This window comes from Ctenopharyngodon idella, chromosome 14 (genome assembly GCF_019924925.1).
Source record: "Ctenopharyngodon idella isolate HZGC_01 chromosome 14, HZGC01, whole genome shotgun sequence".
Classification (NCBI taxonomy): Eukaryota; Metazoa; Chordata; class Actinopteri; order Cypriniformes; family Xenocyprididae; genus Ctenopharyngodon; species Ctenopharyngodon idella.
In genome coordinates this window covers 22,700,915-22,725,916 of record NC_067233.1, presented here as the reverse complement: position 1 = coordinate 22,725,916, position 25,002 = coordinate 22,700,915, and the positions used below count along the sequence as shown (strand labels likewise).

Below are 25,002 nucleotides of genomic sequence, written 5' to 3'. Positions count from 1 at the left end.
GAAACTTGAAAGAAAGAAAAATGTACATTGTCTCACCACAAGATGTCATGATTTTCCAGTAAAGTGACACCATTGTATGAGCAAATATGCTTTTTAAACAGAAAATGTCATTTTCTAATATAATAAATAGAAGAGTCCGTCTGACTTTGATATGAATGTTTGCATCATGAGTCAGTTCATGCATCACTGATCCTGTATTTGGGCCTTCGCTCGTTTGACTGTAAATGATCTGACTGAACACTGATGGCCCACGAGTTAATTAGTCATTATTGACGCCTCATGACAGGGTTTCCCATATAAACCTCCTTTACCATGTGGACTGTCAATCTAAGAGCCTCATCAGCCGCTGTGGAGTCAAATCTGGAGCCCGAAAAGGTAAGATTTAATATGTCCTTCAGGTCAATCTGCGGCGTTTCTTTGTAATTATTTGTGAAAATTGTTTTAAAGTAAATCCTACACCATTTTTTTCCCAGTGCATATAATGGCCCCAAAACGTATTTGGATGTCATTGCATTAGAAAGCAATCAATCAAGTGGTATTTATTTTAAAGGAAGACCGCACATCAGTTTCAATTGTTTAGTTTTTGTGGCCTCTGTATTTTCAGGACACTTGTTCTTCTGTGCACGTATTCCTGATTGAGTTCGTGCAGTGTTGTGGCAGGCCTGCATTCAATAAAACCATATTTGGCTCTCAGGGACACAATGGAGAGCCCGGTCCAGTGCTCAAAATCACATTGCATAAGCCGTCTTGCCATTTTGTCACTTGCTGTGCTCTTGTGCTGATAAGGGTGAGATTTTAATGCCATGTGCGGCTCCATTTATACCAAAGCAGGTCAGTGTGAGTGTACAGGCTCCTGAAGCAGAACTCGCTCTGAGAATGAAGAGGCATCTTTGAGTTTACCATGTATTTGCTGGAACAGAAGTGTTTAGGCCTTAATTTATCTCAAAGTATATCCCAGCTAACAAAAATGTCATCCAAGAACATTTTGCTAATGTTCCCATTAAGTTATGAAAACATTATTTCCGAATGTTCTCTGAAATGTCCAGTTTTTTAATGTTTTAAAAATGTTTTTATATGAATGTTAAGGAAACATTCTATTTTATCATTCTTCAATCATTACGGGAATGTTACTTTTGAACATTCTGAAACAAGTGGTTACATTTAAAAAACATAAGCTGAACATCAACTAAAACGCTTCAGAAAACGTTCCATAAACAATGTATAAATAACGTTTCTGTGCAAACATTTTGAGAACATAACAGCAAACTTTGAGAACTTAAAAGTGAAAACGGACAATTTAACAAAATTAAGTTAACTGATGCAAATTGCATTAGTGCTTGCCCACTTTTTCCATGGCGTTGGTTCTGGAAGTATTTTTTCTCTTAATTTCTCCCATTGGGATTTAAAAAAGTCTTTGTTTATGTGTTATAAGCCATGAACCAAACCAACCAGCTGCAAGGAGAATCACAACATTACAAACTTGGATTTGAAGCAAATACAAAGGTACAAGACTGGGTTCCTAACGGCGTTATTTTGGGAAACATCTACAATCCCGTGAGAACACCATAAAAACAATATATCTAAAGAGCTCTTTGGCGCATTTTGCATGTCTCTAATCTCTGATTGGTGGAATTTTTTACAGCATTATGGGTAATGTAGTTTTTCATTACGGATTCCAGTGTTAAGCATGATTATTTTGAAAATAAGTTGAAAAAATGCAGGTTGACAGCTTCAACAGCAGCAAATACCAATGATTAACAGCCTTGTCACTCGCAGAAAGGCTGTCATTAAAGGTTTATAAGTTAACGTAAAAAATCAATCTCCCTATGGAGAAAATGGAGTTTATTCTTCCAGAACCTGACTGTTGCACTCTATACTAATTGCGTCTGAAACTACGAGAGAGACCACCGTCTTGACTGTGCAGATTAATTACAGTAAATTAGTTTTCTTGTCTATATAAGATAATTGCATGTGAAGTGATTGAGCAACTGGAGTCATTTGTGCATTTTATGAATTCATTTGTTTATAAATAGAAAATAGGAATTAAAGGTATTTTCACTGGTCTAACACATGTTAACCAAACACTCTCAGAAGAAAAGGTACAAAAGCTGTCACTGGGAAGTACTTTTGCCAAAGGTACAACTTTATTTACCCCTAAACGATGCAAGTATTGTAGAGGTAAGTGCACATATTAGTACCTTTTGAAAGAGTACCGCCCAAGTGACAGCTTTTGTACCATTTTTCTGAGAGTAACTGAACACTTTCGTATCATGTAATTTAATTCACTAACTCTTGAGCTATAAGTGAACATAAGTAACTTCTTTCAAATATATATAAAAAGTCTTATCGACCCCAAACTTTTGAACAGCACAGCTGTGAAATTTGAGCATCCCACATCAAATCTTGAATATACCACCTTAAACTAAAAGCCAGGTTATATATGTGTGTTCCTCTTCAGAGAGCCACGGACAGAGAAAGTGGCACCTGTGATAATATTGCATCCCCTACAGCAGCCGCTGAACAAGAACATAATCTGTCATTCACTTTAATTGCTCTGACATTCAAGAGCTCCTGCTTTCAGAAATGCATTAGTATGTCGTCCTGTGAGAGCACTTTGCAGACAGACTGCGTGTTCAATGGTAACCTTGACATAAAAAGCACATTTACCTGTTATTAAAACACCTCTGGAACAAACCCGATGGCTGTGGAGGCATTCGGCGGGGAAACGTGGTCATCAGGGACCGTCAGGGGCCGTCAGGGACCACAAATGTGTTGTCATCTTTACAGACCTGACAAGCATTCACTTATTTGAAAAATTGCCAGGAATAAGCAAATAAGAAATAAATTAAGTAGACAGTAATTGATCAGAAATGACAGCAGGTCATTCATTTTGATGTTATTTGAACAAATATTTCATGAAAATGTTTATTTTAGGTGGTGTTGTTCCAAACCTGTAGTGTGGCATAATTGCTTATTAATTTTGACCAATAGGTGGCACTGACACCAAATTCATCTGGTATGGTCAGTGTTGGGTGACATTTTTTTTTTTGATTTTTGGTCAAACTGTTCAGAAGTTATGAGGACAAAAAAAAAAAAACATTTTTCATGACCACTAGGTGGCACTGTGCAGAAACTGTACAGGTACACTCAGGTCATGGTTGTCATAACACACACCAAGTTTGGTCAGAATATGCTAAAGTGTTGCGGAGATACAGCCTCATGTCCATTTTGACGTGTTGTTCGTTGAATTTGTCCTCACATTAAACGAGAATGTTTTGACGAAATTCCATGCTTTTTTGTCAGCAATGTCTGAAGATGATCTGGTTCAATTTTCTTGAAAATCGGAGTTCGAATATGTTCGAATATTCGAATATATATTCGTATATTCGAAAATAGGTTTTTTTGGAAAATTCAAAATAGCGGAAACAATTTCATGAAGGAAAATGACGTCGTAGGATACAATCGAATTGTACGGTTCGAAAGTTAAACGTGAGTGCCAATTTGGACAGTTGGTGGCGCTAGAGGATTGAGTTAGAGACTCCAAAATTGCTGTGGTTAATGTTCAGACTATCCTCTACCTATGTGCCAAACATCACAACTTTTTACCATACGCTTCTATGGGCGGCCATAGACTCAAGAGTGGAAGAAGAAGAATGGTGCTTGGCCCCTAATAAATGGGGTCATTTTTTTGTCCAAAGGCCTTAATAATAATAAAAAACAAAGATATGACATCCAGAGTATGTAAAATAGTACAACTAGATCTCTTTTATTGAATCCAAAAGGTTTTAATTATATTTTGCTACATATAAAGGTATTTTAAAGATTTTGAAGTGTCAAAAGGTCATTCGGTTTAACTGTCCAAAGGCCAATACAGCCATTTCATTTGTGATTAAAATATCTTAAAATGTAATAAATGTATATATTTTTTATTCTGGCATGATTTTATAACATCATATATCAACATTTTGTGTAAAAGTTGCTGCTTGTTATGAGAAAGAATGTCCAGAAAAATGAATTTCATTGATGTCATTCGGAGTAACCAATATAAAGGGACCATTTTGGATCAAGTCATGCGGTCAGTATCATGTGACAGGATGTGACATCATTCAGACACCTGCAAAGGACCACATGGTTGTGAAGCAAAGTTACTAACTCTCTCTTAACTATTTCAAAAATTCATGTTTTCACTTGCTCATATGCATGTCCCGAAACATCAGGTAATAAAAATATATTACTATAAAAATAATAAATCTATATATAAAACATGAAAAATGTTGTAATATTTTAAAAACTTGTACTAAATATAAAATGTTTGATTGTCCTTTTGCTAGCTAGCTATCAAGCTAACTAGTTAGCTAGCTAGATATCAGTCTGTTAGCATTGTTTGAAAATATCGTCATTCGGTATAACCAAAAGTGTCATTCGGTAAAACTGAAATTAAAACTTTTTTGGTGACAAATTTTGTCCATCTTGTAAAAAATGACAAAAACAGTGTTAACTGATTATAAAAAAAACACATAATCTCATTATTAACACTTAATAAAACTTCAAAATCAATTATGTCTCCATTATGTTTTTTTTTTTTTATACTTTTAAAAACCTTATTCGTCAATGACCCAAATACAAAGAAACAGCTTACAATGTTAACTTATGCTATTTTCATGAAATAAAAAGTAATCACTGTCAGGACAGATCATAAACCGATCTGAAAACAAAGTAACACATTACATAGAAAAAGCGGCAGGTCTATTATTTCGCATTTACACTCCAAGACCTAATGCACAGATCATCTGATGAAAGTATTCGCGAGCATGTAGAAACAAACTCAGCGGTGTTGAGCAGATTCTGACTAACTTGAACACATCTGATTGGCCACTGCGTTCACGCACTCAACAGATATGTCTGTGATTGGCTACGCTGCAAAAACATGTTGTAAATAGAAACCTTTACACACTCTTCACAGAGTGTTGTAAAGCAGCCAGCTATTAGTGGGTACGGGTAGTGCAGAACTGCATGTATTGTCACAGTAAATGATCACATAAAGCTTTGGCGGTACAAAGATCCAAAATATTCCTATTTGCAGTAACCGTTCCTTTAAATGAAAATACGATAAAACAAACCTGAATTCCTGTTGGTCATGAAATCTCTTTTGATCTCTACACAGACGGCACCATGTCATCACGACCAATCAGAATCACCACTACAGAGCAGAATATCAGCTTCAATGGTAAGACGTCAGAAACATTGATTTTCAATGTGCTTCAACAGTATTAGTTCAGGGGGGTGTACACTTATGCATTTAGTGGCACTTATTTTAAAGAAAGCTAGTTACACTTTACAAGCAAAACTAACAGAAGTTGTTGGGATTTTATTAATAGAATACATGTGATTTACGTGTTTTAAGTTGTTTTTGAGGGCCACTGTATAGAATAATACATAAGTGACATAATATCTTCTTTCTGACCCAGCTGGGGGTCACGACCCCAGAAAGACCAGCACAGCTCTGGACCTGGTGAGCGGCTGCCATGACCAGACCTCCAACACTGAAGGTGACCAAACCCTGGGAAGGAGGACAACTTCCCAAAGTCCATTGTGTGTCTGTCAAACATTCTGTCTGGATTTTTTAGGACTTTTAGAGTCATGCTTATTTTTAACTGTACAAAGTAACTGTTAATAAACTAGCTCACAAGCACATCAAGACAGGAACATCATGTAGCTGATCATGTATTTTGGCAACTGTTTTTCTCTCCTGCAGCGCCCACAAAGATCAGCGAGGACAGACATAAAGAAATGTCTTCACCGTTCATCGGTTTACTGAGGGTTCCTCTGCTCCTGCTCCTGCTCTATGGGTTTGTTTGTTCTCTGGACGTCCTGAGCTCTGCTTTTCAGCTGGCTGGAGGTAATTATTCATCCTTAACCAGCCTTTTTGCATCTGTTAACACATCTTTACTTGCTTTAAAGTTTTCTCTGACCTTTCAGGCATTTTGCTATCTAACTTTGACTTTGACTTTCAATTAAGCACATTTCCCAGACAAATTCCCATGTGCTTTTTCTGTTATTTTGGGGTGAAATGTAATTTGTTTTCATGCAATTCTACGTAATAATACACTGGGTTAAAAAAAAAACCCAAGTTGGGTTGAAAATAGGACAAACCCAGTGATTGGGTTGTTTTAACCCAGCGGTTGGGTTAAATGTTTGCCCAGCGTGCTGGGTAGTTTTATTTAACTCAACTATTGTTTAAAAATGACTATATGACTGAACCCAAAATAGGTTGGAAATTAAAAATCAGATGCATAATTACTAGAGGCAACGATAATAATCAAAAGTTGAACATTTATTAATAAGTAATTTAATGAATGTTTATTGTTTAATTATTATTCATTACACTTATTAATAAATGTTAATTTATTAAACATATTAATACATTTCAATTTCCAAAATACTTTGGGTTCATTTTAAGCAATACAGTCATTTTTAAACAATAGTTGAGTTAAATAAAAACTACCCAGCAGGTTGGGCAAACATTTAACCCAAACACTGGGTTAAAACACTGGTTTTGTCCATTTTAAACCCAACCTGTGCTGTTTTTAACCCAGCATTTTTTAGAGTGTATAATTATTATTGGGTTGTTTCTCATTTTTCAAAGATTTGAACTGCTGTACATGTGTGAAATGTGGCTTCCTCAAATCACTGGTTATACATTAAGATTTAGTTAATCAATTCTAAACATGTTAATGACGATGAAGAAATGGCTTTGCATGATTAACTTGAGCAGTCAGCGCTGTGGTGCATGTCATCTGTGCAAAAACAAGCCATAACCTGCTGTTACAGGGTTAGTTCATCCAAAAATACAAATTGTGTCATGATTCACTTGCACTTGTCATTTTTAAACCTGTATGGTTACTTTTTTTCTGTGAAACGCAAAAGATGTTTTGAAGAACATTCATGTTTATTTTTCCTAAGAAAGTGAATAGGGGCAGATGGAAAAAATAAAATCAAAATAATCAACAGTCCCTAAATGGTTTCATTGTATGTAAACGTTTTGTGTTCCAAAAGAAGAAAAAGTCATATTGGTTTGCATTGACATAAAGGTGAGTAAATGATGACAGAATGTTCATTTTTGGGTGAATTAACCCTTTAAGATTATCACAGCAAAACTAGTTCACTGAAATGAATCAAATGTTTCTCTCTTTTGTCAGGCAAAGTGGCTGGAGACATTTTCAAGGATAATGCCATCCTGTCCAACCCTGTCGCCGGACTCATGGTGGGGATACTGGTCACGGTTCTGGTCCAGAGCTCGAGTACTTCAACATCCATTGTGGTCAGCTTAGTCTCGTCTGGATGTAAGAAATTCAACTCATTTTTAGCACAGACTAAACTCATAACCTCAGGTTCATATCATCAAATGATTAAAATATAATTAAGTATAATTAATACCATTCAGAATTTTGGGGTCAGTAAATATTTTTCTTTAAATATATTTGTTCAGCAAGGATGCATTAAACTGATCAAAAGTGACAGATGACATTTATAATGTCACAAAATTTCTATTTAAAATAAATGTTGTTCTTTTGAACTTTCTATTTATCAAAGAACCCTGAAAAAAAAAAAATGTATCAGTTTCCACAAAAATCTGAAGCAGCTCAACTGTTTTCAACATTGATAATAAATGTTTTTTGAGCATCAGATCATCATATCAGAATGATTTCTGAAGGATCATGTGACACTGAAGACTGGAGTAATGATGCTGAAAATTCAGCTTTGATCACAGGAATAAATTACACTTTACTGTATATTCACATAGAAAACAGGCATTTTAAATTATAATAATATGTCTAAATATTACTGTTTTTACTGTATTTTTCGTCAAATAAATGCAGCCTTGCTGAGCAGAAGAGACTTCTTTCAGAAACAATAAAAAATCCCAATCTTTTGAACCATAGTGCACATTAAATGACAATTAATTGAAATATTTATTTCTTTATTTACATTTCTTTATTTCTATACATACATACATATTACACATACAGAGCCCTGGGAAAAAAAAAAAAACTTTTTTAATAAAAAAAATGAAATTTAAGAATTTGTTCTTTCGTTTCAGTAAATCGTGGCCATGTTGAACTAATTTGGTCCTTCCTTTAAACTTAAACAAGGGAACGAATTATTAAATCGTGCACACAATTTACCTGAAAAGAGGGAAGGAATTCTTAAAACATGCTGATGTATTACTAAGTCATGGGAACAAATTGTTAATATGTTCACATATTCATATACATACATGCATTTTATTTGTACTGAGAAACACCCATAAATGAAGATCCTTCAAAAACAAAAACAGTGAATAGACAAAAAAAGTGACTTTAAAAGTCAATATGTTGGTCGTTTTATTTTCATATCATTGAACATAAACCCATCAGTGGTCTATGTACTTGTGCAGACGGACATAAATTTCCTGGCAACATGCTTTTAGCTTAATTTAGCTGAACTTTTTATCTGATCCAGAATTTCATGACATCCAAAGTTCCTTTTAACAAAAATAGTGACTCATTATTGTGGCTATTTTGCTCTTGCGAAACTTGGTACTTTTTATTCCACATTATTCCCAGAAAGCCTTATCTCTATACGTTGTTGCATAATTTTTCCTGCTTTAATGAAGTGGCATCTCTCACGGATGAACTAATGAGCTGGTGCATATGCAGCGACGGCCTCAAAGTGTGAGAAGCTTGTGAAGTGTGACTATCAGAGCTCGATCCAGAGAAACAGCAGAGCTCTGATGGAATCACAACAGATGCACAGCTTTAATTAGCAAGTTTTGTTTGGGTTAATGAGCTTATGTTTAGCACAATAAAGAGTTTTATTATATAGCGGCAACAGTGGGAGATCTAAATGTCTAAGATCACATGCCAAAATCTGGGGTTAGAAAATATTAAAACAAAAAACTATGATGTAAAATGATATTTCAACATCAGAATTTTTCAGTGCAACTTTTACTCAAATAAAAATATTTTTTTCTATAAAAATGCAAAATAGAAGCATTTTAGCTAGTGACCTCGACTGTACAGTGTGTGTGTGTATGTGTGTGTGTGTGTGTGTGTGTGTGTGTGTAGTAAATAGAGTATGTGAAGCTGGTGGGTTTCTCCACAGAAGTTCAATCTCTTGAAAGAAATCTTAATGTTTTGAAATGGATTGAAGGAAACAACCTTGCTTTTCTCTGAGTAAGTGAATTGAAGCTAATGGATGTGGGAGTGTGTTCATTCACACTAAGATCTGTGGGTCTTCAGCGAAAACACACTCCAGCTGCAAACCACAGCAGAGCAAGAGACTGTAATTACTGCAATTACTGATGCTAAATTACACATTGATAGTGTCTGAATGGAGATGTGACTTGACTCTAATGCTAGCCTGATTTTAAGTCAGTTGAAACAATGGAAATGAAAAGATGTCATATCCAGCGTCAGGAGAGATGCGTCATGATGGTGAATTTTGCACATGCAAACACTCAGAAAATATAAAACTCTATAATGCATTTGATAGAAGTGCATTTATAATGTTTTTAAATAAAGTCTCGCCAAGACTGCTTTTATTTGATCAAAAATGCAGTAAAAACAGTGAAATATTATTACAATTTAAAATATCTGTTTTCTATGTGAATATATAGTAAAGTGTAATTTATTCCTGTGATCAAAACTGAATTTTCAGCATCATTACTCCAGTCTTCAGTGTCACATGATCCTTCAGAAATCATTCTAATATGATGATTTGCTGCTCAAGAAACATTTATGATTATTTATTATTATCAATGATGTTGTGGAAACTACCATTTAAAGTTTGGGGTGAGTAAGATTAAAATAAGATGCATTAAATTGATCAAAAGTGACAGCAAAGACATTTATAATGTTACAAAAGATTATATTTCAAATAAATGCTGTTCTTTTGACCTTTCTATTCTTTGGAAGCTTGTTTCTGCCACTAAATAAAAAATAAAAAAGATAATTGTTACTGTTTATCTCACAATTTTGAATTTTTTTCTCACAATTGCAAGATATAAACTCGCATTTGAGAGTTATAATGTCAGAATAAACTCGCAATTCTGACTTTTCTTCTTGCAATTGCGAGTTATAAAGTCCAATTCTGAGGAAAAAAGACTTTTTTATTGCGAGTTTATATCTCACAATTAAGATAAACTCACAATTCTGAGCAAATCATCATATTAGAATGATTTCTGAAGGATCATGTGACTGGAGTAATGATGCTGAAAATTCAGCTTTGATCACTGGATATAAATTACATTTTACAATATATTCACATAGAAAACAGTTATTTTAAATTGTAAAAATATTTCACAATATTACTGTTTTTACTGTATTTTTCATTAAATAAATGCAGACTTGGTGAGCAGAAGAGTCATTGTTGCAGCCATATTTAAAACTTTTGTCCAGCAGTGTAAATGTGTGTTTATATCCGTGTGTGTGTGTGTGTGTGTGTAGTGCTTGAAGTGAAGTCTGCCGTCCCCATCATCATGGGCTCCAACATCGGCACGTCTGTCACCAACACCATCGTCGCCCTGATGCAGGCGGGAGAGAGGAACCAATTTAAACGGTACAGACCCAAATGATTTTCACCATCACTGTTATTAACAGGATTAAATCACACTGACACGCAACCATTCTGTTCACTTAAAGTATTTATAAGTTCACTTGCAAAATGCTTCTTAATGTTGCAGAAGTGATTTCTTAAAGTCAACATGAAATCAAAATTGTGCCCATTTACATTGTCAATACATGTTCTAGGTCTTATTGTGAATAATTTATCAGTGCGAGTTATTCCTAAGAAAACGAATTATCTTTCTAAGCTTTCATCAAAATGCAATAACTTTTTTTTCTGCCTCTGAAATGACTTTAGGTGTAGACTAATGCGATGCAATAGTCAAGTATATACTGCAAAAAGGGATTTTCTACTTTAGTGTTTTCCAATACAAATATCTGAATAATGTGAAATCCAGATACTTGTGATGCAAAATGACGTCCTGAAGTCCTGAAGAAATTAATCAAAATTAAGTGAGTTTCTGATTAAAACAAGAAAAAAATGATCTGCCCAATAAGGTGGGAAAAAAATAAACTTAATTCGAAGGAAATCAAGTTTATTATTCTGACACCATTGACATATATTTGCAAAAATATAAATCACTTTTTGCAGTGTGTACCTATTCAGGTGTTGTTTTAGGTAATGCGACCTTTCTAAAATCCTGGCAATAATAGCATATAATATTTTTGTAGGCCGACCCAGCAGTCAGCATCTTCCTGGTTCCCTTGACAAAAACCCACTAGCCACATTGGCTTTTGAATTACTACTGAAAATAAGCTTGTGTTCACCACAGACCTTATTTCAGCCATTCAACCAAAAACACATTGACTTCAGGACTATGGAACCGGAAGTGCTCAAATGCAACTCATTTCTGGGTTTTGGCCTACAAAAATACATCATCTCTGCAGCAAATAATGATGATGACCTTCAGCCTTCATGTCCTGGTTAGAAAGCCTTTTCTGATATGAAACCATCCAGTTCCACATGAATAATTGATCACATTACAGACTGAATGTGCTGTGAATGTCATTTCAGGTGGACTTTCACAACCTCAATCAACAAATTTCCTTTCTCTTCTGATTTTATCCAGGAAAAACACACATTAAAAAAGCATCAGTGATATATGTGAAGACTATAAACAGTGATGATCATTTTAAGCTGTTATAAGTAATCGCAGTCCTGTCGTTCTCCAGGGCGTTTGCCGGGGCGACGATCCACGACTGTTTTAACTGGCTGTCTGTGCTGGTGCTGCTGCCGCTCGAGGTGGCGTCGGGTCTGATGAGTTTCCTGGCCAGAGTCACTGTCAGCGGCTTTCAGCTGCACAGCGGAGACGAAGCGCCTGAACTGCTGAAGACACTCACAGAGCCCTTCACCAAACTCATCATACAGGTGTGTGTGTGTGTGTGTGTGTGTGTGTGTGTGTGTGTGTGTGTGTGTGTGTGTGTGTAAAATAAAAATAAAAAAATGTGTAAATTACAGAAAGTGAACTAGCTCGCTTTCCTATCACAATCTTGATATTTCTTTGTTTTTACTTTTTTGTAATGGAGGGAGAATATATTCTTTTTTAATATGTTTTATTTTTGCTTTTTAACTGTAACATAATACATAACTTGGCGCACAAGACAAGATAAAGGGGGAATAAATAAATAAATAAACAACAAAAAAGTTGTCAATAGGATGAAATAATACAGGGTAGAATTATTAGTCGAGTGTGAGAAAGATTTTTTCTAGTCGACTATTAGTCATTCATTTATGCCATTAGTCAACTAATCGCATGTTTGTACTAATTTAATTGCTTAAATATATACTGAGGAGAATACTAAACCATAATGAGCATTTAATATATATATATATATATAGGCTTAATATAGCCTATTCTGCGCTCAAGCGCACTCATAAAGCTTGCTGCAAAGTAATGATAATGAATGTGTCTGGAAAAAATAACAAGGAGACATTTTAATTATTTATTAAAGGGTTAGTTCACCCAAAAATGAAAATTCTGTCATTAATTACTCACCCTCATGTCCTTCCACACCCGTAAGACCTTCGTTCATCTTCAGAACACAAATTAAGATATTTTTGATAAAATCTGATGGCTCAGTGAGGCCTGCATTGACAGCAAGATAATTTACACTTTCAAATGCCCAGAAAGCTACTAAAAACATATTTAACTACATATTTAAGTACAGTGGTTCAACGTTAATATTATAAAGTGACTAGAATACTTTTTGTGCGCCAAAAATAACGAAATAGCAACTTAATTCAACAATATCTAGTGATGGGCGATTTCAAAACACTGCTTCATGAAACTTCGAAGCTTTACGAATCTTTTGTTTCGAATCAGTAGTTCAGATCGTGAATCAAACTGCCAGAGTCACGTGAACTATTGAAGTTTCGAAACACTTGTGACGTGATGAAGCCTCGTTTACTGAAATCATGGGATTTTGGCGCTCCGAACAACTGATTCGAAACAATTGATTCGTAAAGCTTCGAAGCTTCATGAAGCAGTGTTTTGAAATCGCCCATCACCTGATATTGTGGAATAAAGTTGCTATTTTGTTATTTTTGGGCACAAAAAGTATTCTCGTCACTTTATAATATTAAGGTTGAACCACTGTAGTAACATGAACTGTTTTAAATACATCTTTAGTAGCTTTCTGGGCATTGAAAAAGGGAGTGTTATTGCTGGCGATGCAGGCCTTACTGAGCCATCTGATTTTTATCAAAAATATCTTAATTTGTGTTCTGAAGATGAACGAAGGTCTTACGGGTGTGGAACGACATGAGGGTGAGTAATTAATGACAGAAATGTCATTTTTGGGTGAACTAACCCTTTAAATAAACTAGTGTTTTTTGAGTCAGAGATGAAGTTGACGATGCTGACTCTCATCTCTGCAGTATAGTGAACGCACCTTTAGAGATAAATGCAAGCCGAGAGTATTTGTGTTCGATTTGAATTGGTTCGTTTAAAAGTTGACATTTCAAGATTTGGATAGATGTATTTCTCTTTAAAAGATGTTGTTATCTTTATTTTTCAAAAGCACAACGTTTTCTTGTTATTGTGAGTTTACACAAATAAAAGTAGACCCTTTACAGTTTCGAATGATGTATTACTCTTGTTTCCGCTGTTATCAGAATAAATGATCGCGCCGGCGCCTCCATGTCTTGCAGTAAGCGCACTATACTTTAGCTTCCTCTAATAATAGTGCACATTTATGTAGGTGAGCGGCCATGTAAAGTTACATGTTTTAAATGATAAGCCAAATTCGAGGTTGTTTGGATCCGCCATTAATGATCTGTCTCTCACAGACTGCTCGACTTCACCACAAGTTCAAATGTATTACTTTACAATGTAGTCTAGTTGTTTTCCTTTATTTCTTTTAAATAAAATCCTGTGTCTTGCATATCCCCGTTAAATCTGTGGCTGTCTGTGTGTCAGTGTGTTCAGACTCATGTTTCCTCCGGTGTTGAGATATGAAGGATATTCTGTCAGGCTGTATTTTCTGTCAGTTCTCACAGCGACACACAGAGTCTCATGACTGTGGCGTTTCACACTTCTAGCTGGATAAATCGGTGATAACGGGAATTGCCCTGGGCGACGAGTCCATGAGGAACCACAGCCTCGTGAAAGTCTGGTGCAAGTCCGGCGTATTTGTGGTAACTTTCTCCTGACACAAACATTGTTCATGCTCATAATCGCACACATATCAAGAATTTACTGACACACTTTCACATTAACCCAAAGTTTCTTTTTCTTCTCTATGGAAAAGATGATGAAATTTTGCTTGATTAATTTCATGCAATCAGTTATGAGTTTTTGAGAATTTTTCAATGAGAATTTAGAATGATTGTGTTTAACTGAAAATAATATCAAAATGAACAAAAATAAGCTTTTTTTTCCCCTTAAAAAATACTTTCTTATATCTTTGTCATGTATGGAAGCTTGTTTCTGCCGCAGAATAAAAAATAAAAGAAGTATTTAAGATTTTTTATTGCACAATTTCAACAATTGCGAGTTTATATCTCACAATTCTTACTTTTTTCCCCTCAGAAATATGAGATTATCGCAATTGCAAGTTCTAAAGTCTGAGTTCAAGATATAAAATCACAATTTCAAGATAAAAGTCACAATTACTTTGCAATTTTTATTCCATTGTGGAAAGAAGCTTCTAGAAATGAGACCTGGACGTGTTCCTGACAGGCTCTGTGAGTTTCTCCCTCATGCATTCACACTAAACTCACTTTCTTAGTCAGTACAAGCCTTCGTGTGTAAAGTAAACTTTTCCTGGTCAGGTTGTGTTTAAATAGGCGTTTAAAGACCATTGAGACAAACACAGTCTCTGTCTGTCAGTCACTGACACTCATCATCATCATCACACTGTCAGGTCAGCGTTCACAGATCTGTGATCGTCTCCAGCAGACATAAGTACTTGCTCTTCTTCTGTTGTGCAGTAGTTTTTAGAGAAGTTCTGCTGTCTCTCCCTCTCTCCAGTCTTCAGTGAATGTGACAGCAGCTGCCGCCCAGAACTGCTCCGCTGGACTGCATTGTGGGAAGGACAGTAATCTCACCTGGATCATACAGAATATCAGCAAGCCGATCAACACAGAGAAATGTGAGTGTAATCTTAGAGTCATTTAAGTGAAATAAGTAGTTTGTCTTATTTCTTCTATCCAGGATTAATATGTGTGTGTGTGTGTGTGTGTGTGTGTTTGTTTACATTTTTATTTATTTACTTTTCATCCATTTACTTTATTTTTAGTTTTTATTTATTTTTATTTTTTTATTTATTTACCTTCTATTTATCTATTTTTACTTGCTATTTATTTATATATTATATATTTTATTTACTTTCTATTCATTTAGCCTATTTTATTTTTATTTTTTTTATTCTAGTTATTTATTTATTATTTACTTTCCATGTATTTATTTTTATTTTTTATTTATTTATAATTTTATTTTTTATTTATTTACGTTCTATTCATTTGCTTTATTTATTAATAGGTTTTATTTATGTATATGTTTGTTTTTTCATTTTCTGTTCATTTATTTTTAGGTTTTATTTCTTTATATTTTTATTGTTATTTATTTACTTTCTATTTATTTATTATTTACTTTCTATATATTTATTTTTAGATTTTATTTATTTATATTTGTATGTATTATTTACTTTCTATTATTTATTTATATACTTTTATTTACTTTCTATTCATTTACTTTAATTATTAATATTTTTTATTTATTTATATGTTTGTTTTTTATTTATTTACTTTCTATTTATTTGTTTATATTTTTAATTATTTACTTTCTGGTCATTTAGTTTTTATTTATTTTAAGCTTTTATTTAATTATTTATACTTAGGGTTTTTATTTATCTACTTTCTATTTATTTATTTTTATATATATAAAAAAAAAAACACACACTTCCCCTTTAATTTCTTATAACCTAAAGCAAACAGTCATTAATATTTGGTATTTAGTCATTTAGTCATTTAGCCAGTTATCTTTACTTTTGCATGTCCTGATCGCTATAGCAGGGTTATAGTTAACAAACTAAAACCACAAAAGAAACATTTTTGTTACTTGAAATAAAATAAACATTAACCGAAAAAAATAAAAATAAACTTGATGTACTAAATAAAACCGAAATAAAAATGAATAAAAACCATATCATGTATTTCAGTCGTATCCGACTCTTGGTGATTCTGTCGACCATCTCTTGCCAAACTGACCATGAATTTCCTTGGCGATGATTTTTCTCTCAATGTTACTAAAATAATACTGCCCCCTACAGATCATGGCTAATGATGTCACCTGTGTTCATTAATGCCCATATTTTGTCCTCCACAGGCCGGCATCTGTTTGTGGATTCGGGTCTGTCGGATCTGGCGGTGGGACTGGTTCTGTTAGCCGGCTCTCTGATGGTGCTGTGCTCCTGTCTGCTGCTGCTCGTCAAAGTGCTCAACTCACTCCTCAAAGGTCAAGTGGCAAAGGTCATTGAAAGGGTCATCAACACGGGTGAGTGGAGGAGAAAAGTGTTTCTGTAGTCTTTACTGTTAGTGTTGAGGATTTACACAACACAACACAACACACACAAAGCTGTTTATAACATGCATTTAATAAAGTCAAGAGACCTTTATTTCTATAATGCTTTAAACAATATAGATTGATTCAAAGCAGCTTCACAGTCATAAACAATCAGTGATGCTCTTCATCAAACATGAGACACATTCAGATTCTGCTGTAAAGTAGCTCTAGAAAGACAACAGTCCATTAATTATAGTTAACTAAAACTATTAAATATATTTCTGTTATTTGAAATAAAATAAAATATAAATGTTAGTTAAAAATATAAACTAAATGAAAATGAGAAATAAACTGAAGTTGAAGCACTAACTGGAAATAAATAAAAACTATAACTAACTACAAATAAAACTAAAACTGAAATAAAAAATAAATTAAACCTATAAAGCAATATTAAAAAATAATAATAAAAAAATGACAAATGCACATAATGAAAATACTAAAAATTAAACAAAAATTAAAACGAAAAATATAGAAATTAAAGATAATTTTAAATATTAATGAAACTATAATAAAAGTAAAAAAAAAAATACAAACTGAATTAAAAATAAATTAAACCTATAGAGCTGTATTAAAAAAACTAGTGCGCATAATGAAATTGCTAAAATTTAACTAAAATTAACATGAAAACTAAAAATATAGAAATAAAAGCTCATTTAAAATATTAATAAAAATACTAAAATAAATAAAAACTAAAACTGAAATAAAAATAAATTAAACTTATATAGCAATATTTAAAACACATAACATAATTACTAAATATTAAACTAAAATTAACATGAAAACTAAAAATATAGAAATCAAAGCTCATTTAAAATAATAATAAAACTATAATATAATAAATAAAAATAAAAACTAAAACTATAATAAAATACATTTATATAAATCTATGTAGCAATATTTAAAACAAACAAAAAATGACAAAAGTCTAACAAAATGACAAGAAAATAACTAAAATTAACATGAAATCTAAATATAAGTAAAAGCTAATTTAAAATATGAATAAAAGATCAAATAAAAAATAAAACTGCACATAAAATTACTAAAAATGTAACTAAAATTAAAAAATGTAGAAATGAAACATTTAAAATATTAATAAAACTATAATAAAATAAATCTGTAAAGCAATATTTAAAACAAACAAAAAACTAATAAAATGATTAAAAATTAAACTAAAATTCACATGAAAACTAAAACTATAAAAATAAATCTAATTCAAAATATTAATGAAACTAAAAAAAAATTAAAACAGCACAGTTATGGAACGAGTTCAGCTATAAGCAGCTCAATAACACTGTCGATGTTGCAAAATTCATCAATTAACAAATTCAGTAAAAAATTAATAAAGAGATTTCATTAGTAACTTGTTTCCCATGTGCACACATCTTTGAATTCTTACAGTACGTCAACAGTTGTCTCGTTTGTGTCTATTTTTAACGTCCGCATTTCCTATGGTTTCCCCTCCTCAGATTTCCCGTATCCTCTGGGCTGGCTGTCAGGATATCTGGCCATGCTGATGGGAGCAGGAATGACCTTCATCATCCAGAGCAGCTCCGTCTTCACCTCTGCCATGACTCCTCTCATAGGTGAGTCTCTCGTGTTAGAAGAGCGTTCACAATACATGAACGAGACCACCAGCAGGCAGCAGCACCAGATTGCTCAAAAACACATTAATAATTCATCCATCTCAGTCCAGAAATACATTTTTATAGGTTCACAGGCCAGACATATAAGAGCATGCAAACAGTCAAGAAAAGAAAATATTTTCTTGCATTTTATTGCATTTTTAAGGTAAACTATAGACCCACGCCACTGATGATTCAGCTATTAATTAATGATCAAATAATCAGCAGTTTTCATTAAACTTTAATTTTTTGCTGTTTTCTTCAAATGTGTACAAATGTAGAGCAAAGGTGAGGATGAACTTCATTGGCTGTAATAAATATTAACTGTGATTTCAGCTCTGTCAGGTCAGGCAAACTCATGGTGTTCTCCCTTTCAATTATTTCATCATTAATTTACACCCATTATTCCACAATGATTCATGGACTGCTGCGTGATTATGGTAATTATTAACTTTTCAGCCAATGGGGATCCCTCTGTCTCTTTGAGATGGCCGTTTCCATGGAGTTCATCATTTATTAAAGCCCCTGAAGAGCTGAAGTGTCACTGGACGTATTATTAATAGTAAAAAGAGGGTTAAAAGATCATCAGCGCTGACAAAAGGACAGGAGCCCCATGACCTCAGAGATCGTTTTAATCCATTATGAGGAGGACATTTACATGTGCCTGTGGCTTGTTTGTTTTTTGACATTTTTCCTGCTTCTTTTTGAGTTTATAGAAATTATATGATGACATTAAAGAATCCTGAAAAATAAAATGTATCAGTTTCCACAAAAATATGAAGCAGCACAACTGTTTTCAACATTGATAATAATCATAAATGTTTCTCGAGCAGCAAATCATCATATTAGAATGATTTCTGAAGGATCATGTGACACTGAAGACTGGAGTAATGATGCTGAAAAAAAAAAAAAAAAATACTATATATTCACATAAAAAAAGATAATAATATTTCACTGTTTTTAGTGTATTTTTGATCACATAAAAGCAGCCTTGATGAACAGAAGAGACTTCGGTAACACTTTACAATAAGGTCCCTTTTGTTAACATTAATAAATGCATTAACTAACAATGAACAATATATATTTAAGCATTTGTTAATCTTATTAACATTAGTTAATGTATTAACTAACATGAACTAACAATGAGCAATACATTTGTTACAGTATTTATTAATCGTTAATGTTAGTTAATACAAATCTAGCTCTTTGTTCATGTTAGCTAATGTTAAAGAGCCCCTTTTCACAAGATGTAATATCAGTCTCTGGTGTCCCCAGAATGTGTCTGTGAAGTTTCAGCTCAAAATCCCCCACAGATCATTTATTATAGCTTGTCAAATTTGCCCCTATTTGGCTGTGAGCAAAAACACACCGTTTTTCTGTGTGTCCCTTTAAATGCAAATGAGCTGCTGCTCCCGGCCCACTTTCCAGAAGAGGGCGGAGCTTTAACAGCTCACGCTTCGGTTGCTCAACAACAACAAAGCTGGAGAATCTCACGCAGCCAAAATGAGGATTGTCAGTAACGGTGTTCAGCCTTACATTGTTCAAACCGGAGTCGACACTGATGGAGAGACTCAGGAAGAAGTTACAACTTTTAGAATGAAACTGGATGTTTCTGAATGGTTAATGGATAAATTTATGTAGTTTCTGTGGAGTTGATTCAACTGATCGACTAGCATGTGCCGTCATGTTAATCTTTTGTGCAAATCCAGTGTTGAATTGACCCTCATTTGTGAAACAGTCCGGTGTAAAATGACAGCATGGCAACAACACTCTACTACAACACCTCTTCCTCTTCTCTAAAGTGGAAACTGGTACACCGTTGTCGCTTGTGAAAACAAAATGGCGGCACCGTTGGTGGAAACGTGCAGATTAAGGGGCAGTAATATTATAATAAGATCCCCTTCCTACATCATTAGGGGAACGAAATCTTGTTCGATTTTTGTTTGTTTTTTCACATGCTTGCAGAGAAAGGCTTACTAAAACAAAGTTACTGGGTTGTCCTTTTTCAGGTTTTCTGGGTTGGTAGATGCACCGGGGACCCGATTATAGCACTTAAACATGGAAAAAGTCAGTTTTCATGATATGTCTCCTTTAAATGAAACCTTATTGAAACCTTCTTTCGAAAACATGTAAAAAGTCTTACCAACCCCAATGGGGAGACTGGGGCTAGTTGTCACAAGGGCTGCATTTATATGAAGTTTAGAGTAAAAAGTCCAGTTTCACAAATGTATTCTCTAGATGTTGTTTTGCCAGTTGGTTTCAAACATCTAGATCCAAACTGTCTTGCATCTCAAACCGAAGGATGATTCCATATAGCATTGATTGAACACACGTCTTGATTCCTGTATGTCCGCAGGCATTGGCGTGATCAGTCTCAATAGGGCGTATCCTTTGACCTTGGGCTCCAACATTGGCACGACCACTACGGCCATCCTCGCCGCTCTCGCCAGCCCCAGAGAGAAACTCCCCGCTGCGTGCCAGGTACGGCAGAGAGAGATACCAATCACAGCCATCACAGAGCACTCACTGGAAATTTCAATTTTCTAAAATCATTGCACCTTATCAAAAATTCAGGGTGAAAGTCTGCTTGCTTTTCCAACTGGATGATGAATAAAATGCATCTCCTGGACGTATAGCACTCATTATGCATTTATTTATGCATATTAGTGGTGCGTGCTTAGGCATAAGCCTAAACCACTTGTTTGTTTAAATCCCTAAACAGAAGTATTACATTCAGAGCTTAATGGATTCTGCATCATTTGTATTATGGACATGAATAAACTGTGCCATGAATAGCTAAAATTGTGCAGATTTTCTATGGAAGCTTGTTTCTGCCATGAAATAAAAAGTAAGAAAGGTAATTGCGTCTTTTTATCTCACAATTCTGACTTTTTTCTCGCAGTTGTGAGATATAAAGTCAGAACTGTGAGATATAAACTCACAATTGCATGTTATAATGGCCAATTGTGATTGAAAAAAGACTGACGTTTTTTCTCAGAATTTCGAGTTTATATCTCGCACTTTTTAAGACGCAATTTATATCACGCAATTCTAAGAAAAAAAGTCAGAATTGCTTTTATTTTTCTTGCCCCATTGACAGATATTTGTTGATTATTTTTGTGCATGTAAAGGTACCTAAGAAAAATCTGCTGTATACTCTCATCTTCCCTCCAGATTGCCTTGTGCCATTTTTACTTTAACATCTTTGGGATTTTACTGTGGTATCCAGTCCCGTTCACTCGTCTGCCCATCCGGATGGCGTCTGCGCTGGGTGAACGCACAGCCAAGTACCGCTGGTTTGCCGTGCTCTACCTGCTGGTCTGTTTCCTGCTGCTGCCCTGCCTCGTGTTCGGCATCTCTCTGGCCGGATGGCAGGCCATGGTCGGCGTGGGTGCGCCGTTCGCCGCGCTCACCGTCTTCGTCCTCCTGGTCAACCTGCTGCAGTCCCGCAGTCCCACACACCTGCCCAAGACGCTGCGCAGCTGGGACTTTCTCCCGCAGTGGATGCACTCTCTCAAACCGCTTGACAAACTCATTACCAAAACCACGGCGCTGTGCTGCAGCCCGGCTCGACTGAATGACCCAGATGTGGTCGTAGTGTCTCCAGACACAATAAACATCAAGCCAGAATCAAAGAAACAAGCCGAGCAGTGGTATGATAACCCTGCCCTGTCCCTACCGGAGGAGATTTCCTCAGAGCCCAGAGTCTTTAGACTTAAAGGACTAGAGAGATGCAACAGCACACCGTTATAGAAAGTCTGTATTTTTCGTAAAATGAACCACCCTGGTTTTTGTGCCTGTGAATGGCCAGTCTCAGATTTAAGCTCTGTTCCAAAACCTAGTGAAAATTTTAAGGCATCATATGCATGATTATGCTGCCTTTTAAGATGTCATATTCTGGCCTAAATATAAGACAACATCCCATGTAAAAATGCTGATTAGAAATGTATTTTAGTACTGAAAAGTACACTGTAAACCCGAATAAGTTGGGCTAACTCAAAAAATTTGAGGTAATCAATTTGTTTGAGTTATGATGTTCCCAATTTTAAGTAAGCAGAACTATCAAGTTTTGAGTTTGTAGTACTCATGCGTGTTAATTAAAGTTGATTACTGTAAACACTAATAAGTTCTCAGAACTCAAAGTTGAATGAGATTTTTTTAAGTTAAGAAACTCATAGTTTAAGTAAGATTTTTATTTTGTACTCATACATTTTTGTTGTTCTTAACTTTAAATATTTGAGTACACTAATTTATACATTTAAATTAAAATGATCAGGTTATCTCTCCAAAAACCCATATTAACAGAAACTCTTCTGAATTAGCATAACAAAACATTACTTAGTACTAAATCTCTACTCTCCCTTTCGAGTGCCATGGGCAAAGCATGCTGGGAAATAGAAATTCCAGCCCAGTTTCAGTTAAACTTAAGTTAGTCTAAATTAAAAGAAATTAGTTCATACAACTCAAAACAATGAAACAATTCAGTTTACTTAAAATATGCCAGTTCTGTGAACTCAAAAGAAAAAAAATTCTAAATACTCATAACAGTTATTTTAACTGAACTAATTTAATTTAAGTTTGTCTTTAAGTTTGAGCATTTACAGTGATAAAATCAGCATAGAGTAAAAGATCTCGTTCATCAAAATGAAGGTTAGTTAAAAACAAGAAATTGATATTGTCAACCCAGCTCTCGCGTCCACACAGCTGAGATGTTTGCCTGTTGTAGCTCATCCATGTTGTGTGAATGAAACAGACACTGACTGACACATTCAAAATATTCTGAAAGTTCCGAAAAGTTCTGAAAAGGTTATTTCGGAATGTTCTCTGAACATTCAAAATGGCCATTTTTAAAAAAAAAAAATTTCTTGGTTATGCGAACATTTTATTGTATCATTCTTCAAACATTATGTAAATGTTACTTTTGAATGTTCTACATTCTGAAACAAATAGTAACATTTAAAAAAAAAATGTAAGACAAACATCTAACTAAAACATTTCAAAATGCTCCATGAATGATGTATAAATAATGTTTTGTGCTAACATTTTGAGAACATTATTAAAGAACTTTAAACAAACATTATATTAATGTCACTTGAAGAACGTCTGTCCATAACTTGAAAAAAACCTTGCCAGAACGTTAGCCAAACTTCTGAGAACAGATTAGATCAGTGGTTTTGGCCCTCCAAAACGTAATTTTCGGCAGAATATTTTTATCACTTCATAAAATAGTTCAATGTAATTATATATAGACTATTTTACCTATTTTGTGTGTGCTGTATTGTTATGCTTATTAGAGTTTACATGCTAAAACCAAACTCTACTAAAATCAAAGAGGGGTGCTATTTATGTTACTGCCTATTTAGAGCATTTCAAATCAGTCACTTTTAAGGATGCTGTCTTAAAATGGAGCTAGTCTCTTGTGCTCAACAAAGCTGCATTTATTTGATCAAAAATACAGTAAAAACTGTAAAAATTCTGAAATATTATTACAATTCAAAATAATAGTTTTCTATGTGAATATATATTAAACTGTAATTTATTCCTGTGATCAAAGCTGAATTTTCAGCATCATTACTCCAGTCTTCAAGGTCACATGATCCTTCAGAAATCATTCTAATATGCTGTGATACTTTTTCTATATAAATATAAAGATACTTTTTCTTTTTCTAATATGCTGTGATACTAATATATGCTGTGATATTTTTTTCAGGGTTCTTTAATGAATGGAAAGAACAGCATTTATTTAAATTATATATATATATAGTAAAATTATGTCTTTACTGTCACTTTTCATCAATTTAATGCTAAATAAAAGTATTAATTTCTTTAAAAAAAAAATAATCCAGACCTCTAACTTTTGAAAACTAGTGTACAACGTAGACAGCAAGGCAGTTCACTAGGTTTTGGAACAGAGCCTTAGATTTACATGGTGCTTATTCAAATTCGAAATGCATTTTTGGAGCAAATCAATCTAATTTTATTCACCATAACATTTTCACAATAGGTTGAGAGAATTATATGAAGTTTTAGCTGCAGGCCATTGTGTCTCTGAGAAATCTGGTAAATGAAGATTTTGTTGTTTTGTCCTGCAGTCATTCACAAATGTTTATTATCTGCAGCGCTATGTAAATCTTGCAGAATAAGCGGTTTGAAAGTCTGCATCAACAGACGGAGTCTGTACGGCATAAACATAACTCAGGGCATCCCAGCATGCCTTGTGTTATTAAATATACAGATAATAAAAACCAAATAGCTGTCTTTTTAATTTCCTGGCTTGCATAATGCAAATGAGAGAATGGACCACATGGAGTGTTATTGGCAAATGGTTTGTTTTAATGAAGTATTAAACATTCTCCAGTGTATTAAAAGATATTGAAAGCAGAATATTTGCTCTAATTCAAAATATTGAAATGGCAAGAAAAGCTTATAGATTTACTGAGTGGTTTTCAATTATAAACACTGAAAACTGACAACTATTTCATCATACAGTCAACAAAAACCCCACATAATAATGTTTTAGTGTGTAGGGACAGAACTGTTTAAGTGAAATAAATAAGCATGCATGTTATTTTGTATACGTTTTTTATATCTGGTGTAGATACTCTTCTATGTTGCAGTTTCTGCATTGAATGAAACACATAGTATGGTTATTTGACGGCAGCATACTACCCTGCTGAAAAATAAAATCCTACTTAAGACAGCTTAAGCTGA

At 34.1% G+C, this 25,002-nt stretch overlaps 1 protein-coding gene across 1 annotated transcript; it reads left to right on the top strand.

Annotated features, from left to right (window-relative positions):
* Positions 1–320: 320 nt before the first annotated feature.
* slc34a1a (solute carrier family 34 member 1a) lies at positions 321–25,002 on the top strand. Its single transcript, XM_051860971.1, has 13 exons — positions 321–375; positions 5,165–5,227; positions 5,469–5,549; positions 5,756–5,899; positions 7,200–7,343; positions 10,488–10,599; positions 11,778–11,973; positions 14,146–14,241; positions 15,077–15,197; positions 16,433–16,600; positions 18,136–18,252; positions 20,648–20,772; positions 21,466–25,002. The coding sequence occupies exons 2-13, from the start codon at positions 5,173–5,175 to the stop codon at positions 22,042–22,044; spliced, it is 1,938 nt and encodes a 645-aa protein (XP_051716931.1). The 5' UTR covers positions 321–375; positions 5,165–5,172; the 3' UTR covers positions 22,045–25,002.

Bases quoted from the DNA above. Each gene is read 5' to 3' on its own strand.
- slc34a1a (XM_051860971.1), top strand. From the start codon at position 5,173: ATGTCATCACGACCAATCAGAATCACCACTACAGAGCAGAATATCAGC. The intron at 5,228-5,468 runs GTAAGACGTCAG...TTTCTGACCCAG, and splicing joins GCAGAATATCAGCTTCAATG to CTGGGGGTCACGACCCCAGA. The intron at 14,242-15,076 runs GTAACTTTCTCC...CCCTCTCTCCAG, and splicing joins GCAAGTCCGGCGTATTTGTG to TCTTCAGTGAATGTGACAGC.